We start from the raw sequence: 12,972 nt of genomic DNA, 5'->3' as shown, positions 1-12,972 counted from the left end.
CACAAAACCCAGATCTTATATACTCAGGCTGCCTTGAAGTCACCCAATAATTGAAGATGAGTTGGAACTTCTGATTCTCCTGCTTTTATTTCCTGAATGCTAAGATTACACGTGTGTATCACTACAGGTGGTTTATGAAGTTCTGGGACACAGACCCAGGGCCTCCCTGCATGCAAGGCAAGCACTCCAGTAACTGAGTTATGTATTCGGCACTGGATTGCTTGCTTTGGTGCCCCCCAACTGTGTGTGTGTGTGTGTTTGTGTGCATGCATGTATAGGTGAGTACTCCTATGGAGGCTAGAAGTCAGGTTTTCCTTGATCATTCTCCACTTTATATTATTTTTTAATAAAGAAGTTGAATTTTTACTATTTTTAAGTGTGTGTATGTGTCTAGCGAAGGATTTTCACTTATACAATGTGTGTGTGTGTGTGTGTGTGTGAGAGAGAGAGAGAGAGAGAGAGAGAGAGAGAGAGAGAGAGAAACCAGAGAGAGAGAGAGAGAGAGAGAGAGAGAGAGAGAGAGAGAGAGAGAGAGAGAGAGAAACCAGAGGTGTCAGATTCCCTGGAGCTGGAGTTATAGGCAGTTATGAGCTTGTGATGTGGAACAACAGTGAACAACTGAACAACAGCAGTATATGCTCTTATCCATGGAACCATTGCTCCACCCCTTCCATGGTATTTTTTTTTTCAATACTGCGTCTCTCAGTGAACCTAGAGCTTGCCAATTAAGTTAGTCTAGAAAGCCAGAAAGACCCTGGAATATGTCTGTATTCACCTGCCTCCACCCCAGCACTGGGATTACAGATGATTTCTGCCAATTCCTGGCGCTGGGGATCCAAACGTAGCTTCTCATGCAAGCGCAGTACACATTTTACCCACTGAGCCTTCAGCCCAGTTTACTTTGCATGATTTTAAAAATAGGTTTTCTGCCTGGGATATAGTTCAATCAGGAGAGTACTTACATATCATTCCAAAAGCACTGGATTCCATTCCCCGCATTCAGTAAACTAGGCATGGTGTTCTACACAGGAGAGGTCAGCACTTAGTATGGTTAGAAACTCATTGTCATCCTTAGCTACATGGTAAGTTTGACACTAGCCTGCAATACATGAGATACTGAATAAACAAGCAAGCAAGGAAACAAACAAAAGAGATGGTTTACCAGTTGGGGGCACACACTGGTCTTGCAGAGAATCTGACCTCTTAGCCGCAGCAACCATACCTGGCAGCTCACAACTGCTTGTTAACTCCAAAGCTCGAAGCCCCTGGCACCCTAATGCACTTGCATTTCACAGGCGCACACCAACCTAACATAATTTAAAAATAAAGAACAAAATATGTCATTTTATAGATTCAACAACCCATAAAATCATGATCCTCCTGCCTCAGACTCCTGAGCGCTGATTATAAGCCTGCACTATTAAGTCCAGAAAAGTCTGTAAATTTTTAATGTTCATACACGAAGAGAAATACAAGAACATCACCTTGTGTGCACTGGATCCATCACAGGCTGAGGTCTCACCTTATGCTGCTAGTCACTAAGTCAGAGCTTTCCACACCAAGTGTAATCAGAGATTCACAGCACACACAGCCAGGGCAAGGGACAGACTCCATGGCCCCAAATGACTTGGCATCACCAGCTCCCAACACGAAAGGTGAAAAGCCCCACCTCTCAGGATTGTGGGTTGGCAGAACCCACACCTGCTGATCCCTCAACCTCAGATACTGCCTGGCACTGGATCCCTGCTCCAGGCTGGAAGCAATCCAGTCTGCCAGGATGTGGAGCCCTAGAGGTAGTAGGGAAGATGGACCTGGGACATACAAGTACCACATTTGGAAACATTTGTGACATGTGGGAAGGGTGAGAAGAGACCTGTGGAAGACCTTCCACACATGTGTGGACACATCACCTTCAAAACCAGATGCAGTTTTCCACACTACCTGGGGACAGGTCCATACGACATTGTTCTTGGTTCCCATTGTAACCTAAAGGGAAGTTTACACAATGCCTGGAGCCCTTATGTCCTGCAGATGAAGGAGGAGGATGTCCTTAAGTGCCTTGTGGTAGGAACGCACTTACGTGGCACCAACCTTGACTCTCAGAAGGAGCAGTACATCTAAAAAGGAAAAGGGACAGTATCTACATCATAAATCTGAAGGGGACCTGGGAGAGGATGCTGCTTGCAGCTCCAGCTCTTGTTGCCACTGAGAACCTACTGATATCAGCATCATCAGGAACACTGGCCAGCGAGCTGTGCTGAAGTTTGCTGCTGCCACAGGAGCCACTCCAATTGCTGGCCGCTTCACACCTGGGACCTTCACTAACCAGATCCAAGCAGCCTTCAGGGAGCCACAGCTTCTAGGGGTGACCGATCCCAGGGCTGACCACCAGTAACTCACAGAGGCCTCTTATGTCAACCTGCCCACCATTGCTCTGTGTAACACAGATTCTCCCCTGCGCTATGTGGACATTGCCATCCCATGCAACAACAAGGGAGCTCACTCAGTGGGTCTGATGTGGTGGATGCTGGCCTGGGAAGTACTCCGCATGCGAGGTACTATCTCCCGTGAGCACCCCTGGGAGGTCATGCCTGCTCTTTACTTCTATAGAGACCCAGAGGGGATTGAGAAGGAGGAGCAGGCTGTTGCTGAGAAGGCTGTGACCAAGGAAAAATTTCAGGGCGAATGGACCACACCAGCTCCTGAGTTCACTGCTGCTCAGCCTGAGGTGGCTGACTGGTCTGAGGGTGTGCAGGTTCCCTCTGTGCCCATCTAGCAGTTCTCTGCGGAAGCCTGGAGTGCACAGCCAGCCACTGAGGACTGGTCAGCAGCTCCCACAGAACAGGCCACCGAGTGGGTTGGAGCCACCACTGAGTGGTCCTGAGCTCCTCTGCTCAGGAGACACCTGAACAATGGAGAAGAGGTGGAAGGAAAATAAAGTTCCTAGAAGCCGAAAGGAAAAAAAAAAGGGGGGGGGACCCATATGCACAGGCTAGCATGATGGTTTAAGCCTGCAAACCTGAGTTCACACGTTGTAATACACTTTAAAAATCTGGCTGGACAGATGGCTCAGGGGATAAGAGCACTGACTGTTCTTCCAGAGGAGTGAGTTCAATTTCCAGCAACCACATGGTGGCTAACAACAACCTGTAATGGGATCTGATGCCCTCTTCTGGTGTGTCTGAAGGCAGCAACTTGGTACGCACATGAAATAAATAAATCTTTTAAAAAATAAACTCTGGATGCAGGGTGGAGGAGAGATGCCCAAGGTGTTAATAGTGTGATACTCTCCCATAGGAGTTCAGTCTCCCTGTCTCCCTCCCTTTCCTCTCACCCAGCCCTCTCCTCTGTCTGTCTCTCCTCTCTCTCTCTCTCTCTCTCTCTCTCTCTCTCTCTCTCTCTCTCTCTCTCTCTCTCTCACACACACACACACACACACACACACACACACACACGCACGCACTCCCCAAACTTTTGAAAACGAGAACTTTTCAGATGGAGATCAGAACACTTGTCAGGCCACGACCTGGAAGATGTGGACATTCAGGCCCTAGACCCTCACTTCCACTGCCATGGGAAGGTTCCCCCGTGTTGGCTCACAGCACCACTAAAGACTCACTTCACCAACACCAAGCCAGAGCCAAGTAGGCACTCTTCTCTGCTCCCTACACCCTGTGTGCACAGTGTGTGTGGCTTCACGTTCTCTACAACCCATGTAGGTGCAATCTTGGTGCCTTCTCTACACCTCTAGTGCCATGGTCCAGGGCTGGCCAGGGGACTTGGAAACTCATTTCAAAGGGGAGGACTATGCAGAGGCCTAAAGATGAAGTGCAAATTCTAGTCCAGTCCTCCCTGAGTGCAGTGCCTTCCAGAGAGCGAGACTGATCTGGAAGGGCGGAGACTGGGATAGGGGAAGACTTGGAAAGGAGAAACGATTGCTGCATGCAGGGAACAGGAGACAAAAATGAGCTGTATGAGACTGTCCCTGAGAAGACAGGAGTCAGGGCAAGGGCAGGGTCTTTGGCAAAGGTGGGAAATGCTGGCTGCTGTCAGGCCTGGCCCCTAAGAATCCAGGCCCGAACAGCTGGCTAAGCTTGGGTGCATGGTGTCTGCTCAGAAGCTGCCCTAAGTCCCACTAAGGGACTACTGCTCTTTTTGTTCTTTTCCAAAAAAACACATTATTTCATTTTTGAGAAGTTCATCCATGAGAACCATATTTGGGGGAGATAGACTGCATTGTAGGTGAGGACTAGTGTTCCTAGAGGGGCAGGAAAAGAACAGTTTCCACCCTGTTGCTGCACCTCATCACCCACCAAAATTAAAAGGGCTGAACATAGGACAAAAGTACTCATAACCGGGCGTGATGGCACATGCCTTTAATCCCAGCACTCGGGAGGCAGAGACAGGCAGATTTCGGAGGATGAGGCCAGCCTGGTCTACAGAGTGAGTTCCAGGACAGCCAGAGCTATACAGAGAAACCCTGTCTCGGAAAAAAATAATATAAAGTACTCAATGTGAAACAGCTGTCGCCAGGGGCAGGCATGGGGCAAAAACTGGGGCAGGCATGGGGCAAAACCAGGGGCACTGCTCAGCTCTGACTGTAGAGCAGACGCTCTCAATCTGTGGGTAGTAACTCCCACAGGCTCACACATCAGACAGTACACGATGATAAACAACAGTTGCAAAAGTACAGCTGTGAAGTAACAATGAAATAGCTTTATGGTAGAGGGTTAACATCACACAATGAAGCCCATGAGCAGGCCATAGCATTAGGAAGGTGGAAACCACTGCTGTCGAAGAAGAACTGGAAGGAAGAAGGGATCCACAGGTGGTAGTTTGGCCTCTTCTGTGGGGAGAAACTTGGGTCCAACCTGCCAATCAAAAACAGAGTCAGGCCAGCCCTTGCTTCCTGAGCAGTCAGGAGTGTGGCAAGGGCTGTTGATAGAACACTCACTTCAAAGATCCTGGAACTTTTCTTTGAATACTTGCATGATTGCTGAAACACAAAAGTACAAATGGGTATTCCAGACACAAACAATTAGGAACCCACCCGCCTGAGACCCATGCTCTGCTCCACAGGAACTTCCAGACAGCCGCCTCACTGCCCTCCAGTCCCCATCCAAGCAGACAGACTTGGGACCCCCCCCTCCCCCATCACCCCCCTCCCCCATCACCCCCCTCCCCCATCACCGAGCGCTATGTGCAAACGTTTTCTACAGGAGAACAGCATGGATAGGCAGTCCTCAAACGCTGGGTCTCAGCAGTGCCAGCCCTACTTGTGAAACAAACAAACAAACAAACATGTGACAACAAACACCGAAAATCCCAGGTGCCAGGACTTCAAGGGAAAGCTAAGGAGGAACATCTGAATGTCCAGAGAGAAGAGGCTGGGGGGACTCATCTGTACAACACGTGGGAGAGCAGAGAGCCTCTTGGTGCAAGTTCCACAAGTCAAGGCACACAGGGCTCCCAGCCTGGCCTGATTCATGTCACCTTCCCCATGAGGGCCTGCCCCACCACCCACTGTAACCACCTGCACCCAAAGACTAAGCTCCCCCTCTGCCCCCGTCCAATATCTTTCCTGCCCGGGGTAGGCCATACCGAGTTGTTCCTTGAGTTCATCTATTTCCTTCTGTAACATCTGACACTAGCCCAGCAGGCATGGAAGAAAAAGAGAGATTAATATTCAGTGTCCTGGCTTCTCTGCTCCATCCACATGTGCCCTTTATCATTACACCTCCCACTATCCACAGTCCTGGGATAAGACTGGCAAAAACCTTGAAGAGCAAGCGGGTGCCCCCCTCCCCTCTGTGCAATTTGCGACAGGCGTTGGCACAGGAGGTTAACTGTCAGGTTAACTTTGACAGTCAGCTCAGGGTCTACCTGAGGCTGCCATTTCAGAGAGCTGACACTCTTTACCTGTGCACAACCTGGTGTCCCATGTATTACTTGCTGACTTTCTTCATCAGGGAATATGGGGCCCATAGGTTGATTCTGTTCACCTAAAAAAAAAAGAAATTTTATGTAACATCTAGACTTGGGGTGTAGATGTGATGGGACTCGTGAAATCTAAAATGAGTCCACACATCCCTCTGCTGGTACACACTGGTATCTGTTTCAGGAAGCTTTGAGCCTTGCTCTCATGTTGTTTTTTGCTTGGTAGAACCTAATCCAGAATCTGAGAGGAGGTCAGCTTGCGGGAGGGCACACCAAGCAAAAACTCTAGGGAGCTAAAAGACGCATTATGGAGTTGATGTTGCCCTACCCTTTAAAGTCATGCATCCCACATTCCCTCTTTCCCAATGTGACCTGAGGCCAGCCCTGACCACATCTAGTCTCCTGTGGACTCCCTGCCTACCTCATCAGAGAAGCCTAAGAAGCAAGGCTGCAATCCTCAAAAGTACAGAGCCCCAGGTTGCTTCCCTCTCCCCAGCCTCCCCCCCCCCTGCTCCCAAGCCCCAAATTCTCACCAGCAGGTGCAGGTGGTGCTCTGGGTCTGGCACATCTCTGGCTCAAGGACAAGAACTGCGGGTTTGCTGGAACTTGAAGGGCTCTGATGTTGAAGTCTCCCCTGTTCATTTCTCCACGATACATGCACACGGAAGGCTGCTGCTCTGCCCTGGGTGGTGGAACCTCACACACAAAATACTTATCACTGAGTATATGTTGTTGAGGGGCTGAGGGAAAGTGGGGTAACAAAATGGAGGCTTGGGAGGCCATCCCTTCTGCACCTCATGTCCTCAGCCTCAGCTCATGAGGCAGAGTTCGGCCAGAAAGGAGCCCACAGACACTGAAAAGCCTCAGGTCCTGGCCTGGCTTCCTTGGGGAGGAGCCAGGGAGGAGTCAGGAGGACCTCAGGACTGACTACATGCTCAAGTTGTTCAGCCCACACTGTAGGGGCTCTCTAGACAGCAACCACCCAAACTGACAGCCAGACACATTTCCCACCCCAGACCTGATTAGAGAGAGGAAAGGCACAGGGAAGGGAACAGGAAGCAACCCCTAACTTAGGCTCCCTTGATAGCCACCCTTATTTAACACCAGGACTCCACACTAGACATCCTAATCAGGATGACTGTCCACTGACAACTTCCCAAGCCAAGGCAGGGGCAGGGGCAGGGGCAGGGGCAGGAGCAGGGGCAGGGGCAGGGGCAGGAGAAACAGCACAAATGTATGTGCCGGGAAGGGGAAGGGCAGGGTGACAGGAGAGAGGACATGGTCTACTCACTTGGGCCTGCAGACCAGGATCTCTCGGTGAGTTATTATCTTCTTTGGGCCCTGCCTGTGCCTCCCTTGTCTTCTTTGCTATGAATTTCTTTCCAGTGCAGACGGACTTGAACTCTTTGGGCCCTGAAGGCAGTGAGCATTTACTTGCCTTCTCTAGCAGAGCAACCCCTGAGATTGGGGGTAGGGTCGTTGGCCCCACAGGTGCTGACTTGAGTCTCTGTCCCGATGGTGGCAAGTTTCTCCCCTGGTGTCCTCTTGAGACATCTGAGGAGGAGGTCTTCTCTTGAGCTTGCTTCTTTTTGGGACTGGTCTTGGGCAGGGCACCTGAAGCTGTAGAAGCTGAGGCAGGGGCAGCAGCAGAGGCGGTGGCAGCAGCTGCAGTCACTCCATGGTGGCTGGGTCTGCTCCCTTCTTTGCCCCAGACCATATTTGGCTTTTTCTTAGCCAAAGAGCTTTCCTGTTCTCCTGAAGCCTGCCTTTCCATGCCTGAGCTCACTCCCCAGGTAGCACTGGACAGTACAGAAGGGGGAATATGGACAAAGTTTCCTCTGCCACGGACATTTGTGTGTCTGGCTATGTTATCCAGCTCAGTGAGGCCACTGGACCTGGCCTGGTCTCCTTCTTTGAGGCCAACGGTTCCTTTCATCACACGAGTGTCACTGAACTCATCAGAAGACACAGGGTTTGTGAAGGGATAGTGGACACCTTCACTGCTCACCATCCTACCTACGGTGTGTCTTCTTGGGGTCCCCCAGGCTCTGCCTCGCCCTAGGCCTCTGGGGTACAGTGCACCTTCAGGGCCCTGTTTCCCTCTCACAGAGCTCAGAGACAGTGCCCCTCTGTTGGAGCCTTCATCTAAGTTTCCCCAGAGGGCAGCCAGTTCAGCCGCACAAGTTCGTGGGGACGGGTACCTGCAGACTTTTCGGAGCTGTAGGTTGGTCAGCTCTCGCATGACATTCATGGCCTCAATACTGAGCTGGGGCAAGAAACCCATGTCAACCTCTTCTTCTTGGTCTACGGGAGTAGTGGTCCGGACTTCCGGATCCCTAAGCACACTGCCTCTGTCCTCTGTTGCCGCCAACTTAGACCCAGACCCTAAGTCACTGCTCTCGGGGCCCGGGAGGCTGGCCTCACCCTCTCCGATCTCCAGAGGCCCTTGGAGGGGGCTCAGACCCTCTGCAACTCCTGGGCTGATCACAGGGTCCCCTAACCGCTCCCTGCCCTCCTGGCCCAAGCCAGCTTCAGGACCAGACACCTGATGCTGGGAGTTCGCATCTCCGGTAAGAGGGGTGTCCTCATCATCACAGGCTGCGGGGACTGCTGCCTTACCCAAAGAGCTCATGTCGGCAGCATGCGATACGGAGGAAGAGAGTCCCCGCTCGTCACCACGGCCTTTCATCACAGCTAGGGCAAGCTTCTCTGAGAACTTGGTGAGCCTTCGAAGTCTCGAAATGGCCTCACTCAGGAGAGCCCCCAGGCCCCGCCCTTTCCTTAAGAGTCCTCGTCTCTATTGGATGGGGCTTTGAGGAACAGCCCAACAATAGGCGCCCTGGTTGGTGGCTAGTGGAGTGGCAGACCAATGAGAACGGCGAGACTAGGCCCTTGGGCATGGGGGAGGGGGGGCACGGCTGCTCGAAGTCTCGCGAGACTTGACCGGAAGCGGATGGCACCTGCAGCCCCGGCGGAGGTGACGGTTGCCTTCGCCCAGACGTAGCCGGCAGTGCGGTGAACGTAGCGGCAGGGGGGGCGGCGGCGGCGGCGGCGGGTCTCCCTCGGACAGACAGACAGCGCCTGCAGGGCTAGAACCATGAGCTCTCCTGATGAGGTGTCTTTTCGGGGGACCAATTGGGGGTCAGAAAGTGGGGAGCACACAGAGAGACGCCGGTTTGCCCATGGATTCCCGCGGGGACACGGCCACGGCCCCGGCCCCGAGGAGAGGGTGTTAAAGAACAGAGAGGACAAGGTGTGCCTTCTGGTCTCCAGGCCTCCCCAGTATGACTCGTGGTTAGACAGGGAGGAGATGGACGGAAGGTCAGTCATTTGGGGCTGCGAGGGGCGGCCCGGCACCCCGGTGGATGACAGAGGGGACAATCTGGACTTTGTACAGCAGCTGGCCATCGAGGGTACAAGCTTCGGGCAGCACATAGCCAACCGGGAGGCCTGGGGGATCCACGGACATCAATCCCCCCCAAGCTGTGCTGCTGAGACCTTTAGCATTTGGGGAGACTCAGACGCAAGCACGCTCAGGAGAAGCATGCGGCCTCAGACCTCAACGGAAGGGAAACAGTTCACAGCTACCCAACTGCACCCCAGAGGTCCGGGGCGAGGTAGGGCCTGGACGACCCCAAGAAGAAGTGCCATGAGTAGGGTAGTAACCAGTGATGACATTCAATGTCCCTCCTCCAGCCCTGAGTCTTCTGATGAGTTCAGTGAGACACAGATGATGAGGGTAACCATTTGTCTCAAAGAAGGAAGCCAGCCCAAGTCCGCTGGCCTCACTGAGCAGGAAGATCCAGCTAGACACACGAATGTCCAAGGCAGGGAAAGTTTTGTCAATGTGCCTCCCTCTATGCTGGCCTCTACTCCAAGAGGACTCGGTTCAGCCATCGAAAAGCAGGCTTCGGGAGAGCTGGAAAGCTCTTCGGCTAAGAAAAAACAAACTATGGTTTGGAGCAAAGAAGGGGGCAGGCCCAGCCACCAAGGAGCTACTGCAGCAGCGGCTGCCACTGCCACTGCCACTGCCACTGCCACTGCCTCTGCCTCTGCCTCTGCCTCTGCCTCTGCCTCTGCCACTGCCACTGCCACTGCCTCTACTGTTGCCCCTGCCCCTGTTGCTGTTGCTTCTGCTGGCTTATACAAGATAGGTCCAAGAAAGAAGCCAGCCCAGGAAAAGACATCTCAGTGGGACGCCTCAAGAGGACCCGTGGCGAGAACCTTCCCACCATGGGGACAGAGACACAAGTCAGCTACTGTAGAACCAGCCTCTTTCCCCCCAATCTCAGGGGTTGCTCTGCTAGGGAAGGCAAGTAAATGCTCACTGCCTTCAGGGCCCAAAGAGTTCAAGTCCGTCTGCACTGGAAAGAAATTCATAGCAAAGAAGACAAGGGAGCCACAGGCAGGGCCCAAAGAAGATAATAACTCACCGAGAGATCCTGGTCTGCAGGCCCAAGTGAGTAGAGCATGTCCTCTCTCCTGTCACCCTGCCCTTCCCCTTCCCGGCACATACATTTGTGCTGTTTCTCCTGCTCCTGCCCCTGCCCCTGCCCCTGCCCCTGCCCCTGCCCCTGCCCCTGCCCCTGCCCCTGCCCCTGCCCCTGCCTTGGCTTGGGAAGTTGTCAGTGGACACTCATCCTGATTAGGATGTCTAGTGTGGAGTCCTGGTGGTAAATAAGGGTGGCTATCAAGGGAGCCTAAGTTAGGGGTTGCTTCCTGTTCCCTTCCCTGTGCCTTTCCTCTCTCTAACCAGGTCTGGGGTGGGAAATGTGTCTGGCTGTCAGTTTGGGTAGTTGCTGTCCAGAGAGCCCCTACAGTGTGGGCTGAACAACTTGAGCATGTAGCCAGTCCTGAGGTCCTCCTGACTTCTCCCTGGCTCCTCCCCAAGGAAGCCAGGCCAGGACCTGAGGCTTTTCAGTGTCTGTGGGCTCCTTCCTGGCTGAGCTCTGCCTCCTGAGCTGAGGCTGAGGACAGGAGGTGCAGAAGGGATGGCCTCCCAAGCCTCCATTTTGTTACCCCACTTTCCCTCAGCCCCTCAACAACATATACTCAGTGATAAGTATTTTGTGTGTGAGGTTCCACCACCCAGGGCAGAGCAGCAGCCTTCCGTGTGCATGTATCGTGGAGAAATGAGCAGTGGAGACTCCAACACCAGAGCCCCTCAAGTTCCAGCAAACCCGCAGTTCTTGTCCTTGATCCATAGATGTGCCAGACCCAGAGCACCACCTGCACCTGCTGGTGAGACTTTGGGGCTTGGGAGCAGTGGGGGGAGGCTGGGGAGAGGGAAGCAACCTGGGGCTCTGTTCTTTTGAGGATTGCAGCCTTGCTTCTTAGGCTTCTCTGATGAGGTAGGCAGGGAGTCCACAGGAGACTGGGTGTGGTCAGGGCTGGCCTCAGGTCACATTGGGAAATGAGTGAGATTGTGGGATGCATGACTTTAAAGGTAGGGTAGTATGAGTTCCATCTTGAACACCACATATTTGGCTGCTGAGCCCTATACATGCACTGAGCTCCTTCCAGCTTCTAGCCATGGTGGTAGTCCTGCTAGCATCCACCCAGTGCCACTGTCTTAGGGCCTCACAGCACCTTTATGCTGCCTCTGGGCTGCAGTAAAGGCAAGAATAGAGCTAGACAGAGGTGAAGACTTACCAGGTATAAGGTGCTGCCAGCAGAGGGCACTGCGACCTCATTTTGGACTCCATTAGTCCCTTCCAACTTGTATAATCCTGTTTCTCATCCCCACTCCTGTGTGTGTCTGTGTGTGTTTATGTGTTTCAGGTGACCAGGAATTACCTCTACGTCTGCCATTCCCAGTAGGTGATAGGCAGCATCGAATACAAGCCATAGGGGGCTGCCAACAGGTAAAACTTTATCAGCTCTCTGAAATGGCAGCCTCAGGTAGACCCTGAGCTGACTGTCAAAGTTAACCTGACAGTTAACCTCCTGTGCCAACTCCTGTCACAAATTGCACAGAGGGGAGGGGGGGCACCTGCTTGCTCTTCAAGGTTTTTGCCAGTCTTATCCCAGGACTGTGGATAGTGGGAGGTGTAATGATAAAGGGCACATGTGGATGGAGCAGAGAAAAAGCCAGGACACTGAATATTAATCTCTCTTTTTCTTCCATGCCTGCTGGGCTAGTGTCAGATGTTACAGAAGGAAATAGATGAACTCAAGGAACAACTCGGTATGGCCTACCCCGGGCAGGAAAGATATTGGACGGGGGCAGAGGGGGAGCTTAGTCTTTGGGTGCAGGTGGTTACAGTGGGTGGTGGGGCAGGCCCTCATGGGGAAGGTGACATGAATCAGGCCAGGCTGGGAGCCCTGTGTGCCTTGACTTGTGGAACTTGCACCAAGAGGCTCTCTGCTCTCCCACGTGTTGTACAGATGAGTCCCCCCGAGCCTCTTCTCTCTGGACATTCAGATGTTCCTCCTTAGCTTTCCCTTGAAGTCCTGGCACCTGGGATTTTCGGTGTTTGTTGTCACATGTTTGTTTGTTTGTTTGTTTGTTTGTTTGTTTCACAAGTAGGGCTGGCACTGCTGTGACCCAGCGTTTGAGGACTGCCTATCCATGCTGTTCTCCTGTAGAAAACGTTTGCACATAGCGCTCGGTGATGGGGGAGGGAGGGTCCCAAGTCTGTCTGCTTGGATGGGGAATGGAGGGCAGTGAGGCGGCTGCCTGGAAGTTCCTGTGGAGCAGAGCATGGGTCTCAGGCGGGTGGGTTCCTAATTGTTTGTGTCTGGAATACCCATTTGTACTTTTGTGTTTCAGCAATCATGCAAGTATTCAAAGAAAAGTTCCATGATCCTTGATGTGAGTGTTCTATCAACAGCCCTTGCCACACTCCTGACTGCTCAGGAAGCAAGGGCTGGCCTGACTCTGTTTTTGCTTGGCAGGTTGGACCCAAGTTTCTCCCCATAGAAGAGGCCAAACTACCACCTGTGGATCCCTTCTTCCTTCCAGTTCTTCTTCGACAGCAGTGGTTTCCACCTTCCTAATGCTATGGCCTGCTCATGGGCTTCATTGTGTGATGT

At 52.6% G+C, this 12,972-nt stretch overlaps 2 protein-coding genes and 1 pseudogene across 2 annotated transcripts; 2 read left to right on the top strand and 1 right to left on the bottom strand.

Annotated features, from left to right (window-relative positions):
- The first annotated feature begins 1,893 nt into the window (after positions 1-1,893).
- Positions 1,894-2,776, top strand: LOC110286310 (small ribosomal subunit protein uS2 pseudogene; annotated as a pseudogene).
- A 1,957-nt stretch (positions 2,777-4,733) lies between these two features.
- On the bottom strand, positions 4,734-8,569 carry LOC110287462 (uncharacterized protein CXorf49 homolog). The gene is made up of 6 exons (XM_085837645.1): positions 7,229-8,569; positions 6,471-6,633; positions 5,920-6,002; positions 5,602-5,647; positions 4,955-4,996; positions 4,734-4,871 (listed from the first exon to the last, which is right to left on the bottom strand). The coding sequence occupies exons 1-5, from the start codon at positions 8,567-8,569 to the stop codon at positions 4,956-4,958; spliced, it is 1,674 nt and encodes a 557-aa protein (XP_085693771.1). The 3' UTR covers positions 4,734-4,871; position 4,955.
- A 465-nt stretch (positions 8,570-9,034) lies between these two features.
- Positions 9,035-12,972, top strand: LOC110287369 (uncharacterized protein CXorf49 homolog). Its single transcript, XM_085837644.1, has 6 exons — positions 9,035-10,396; positions 11,016-11,178; positions 11,719-11,801; positions 12,079-12,124; positions 12,710-12,751; positions 12,835-12,972. The coding sequence occupies exons 1-5, from the start codon at positions 9,035-9,037 to the stop codon at positions 12,748-12,750; spliced, it is 1,695 nt and encodes a 564-aa protein (XP_085693770.1). The 3' UTR covers position 12,751; positions 12,835-12,972.

This window comes from Mus caroli, unplaced genomic scaffold, assembly GCF_978045245.1.
Source record: "Mus caroli unplaced genomic scaffold, Mus_caroli_1 scaffold_5, whole genome shotgun sequence".
Classification (NCBI taxonomy): domain Eukaryota; kingdom Metazoa; phylum Chordata; class Mammalia; order Rodentia; family Muridae; genus Mus; species Mus caroli.
The sequence above is the reverse complement of the archived record's forward strand: the minus strand, read 5'-3'. Positions and strand labels throughout refer to the sequence as shown.

Coding starts and splice junctions, on each gene's coding strand:
- LOC110287462 (XM_085837645.1), bottom strand. CDS start 8,569: ATGAGCTCTTTGGGTAAGGCAGCAGTCCCCGCAGCCTGTGATGATGAG. Junction 6,634..7,228: donor ATCCTGGTCTGCAGGCCCAA/GTGAGTAGACCA, acceptor TTTGTGTGTGAG/GTTCCACCACCCAGGGCAGA. Junction 4,997..5,601: donor TGAACTCAAGGAACAACTCG/GTATGGCCTACC, acceptor TTTGTGTTTCAG/CAATCATGCAAGTATTCAAA.
- LOC110287369 (XM_085837644.1), top strand. CDS start 9,035: ATGAGCTCTCCTGATGAGGTGTCTTTTCGGGGGACCAATTGGGGGTCA. Junction 11,179..11,718: donor AGCACCACCTGCACCTGCTG/GTGAGACTTTGG, acceptor TATGTGTTTCAG/GTGACCAGGAATTACCTCTA. Junction 12,125..12,709: donor TGAACTCAAGGAACAACTCG/GTATGGCCTACC, acceptor TTTGTGTTTCAG/CAATCATGCAAGTATTCAAA.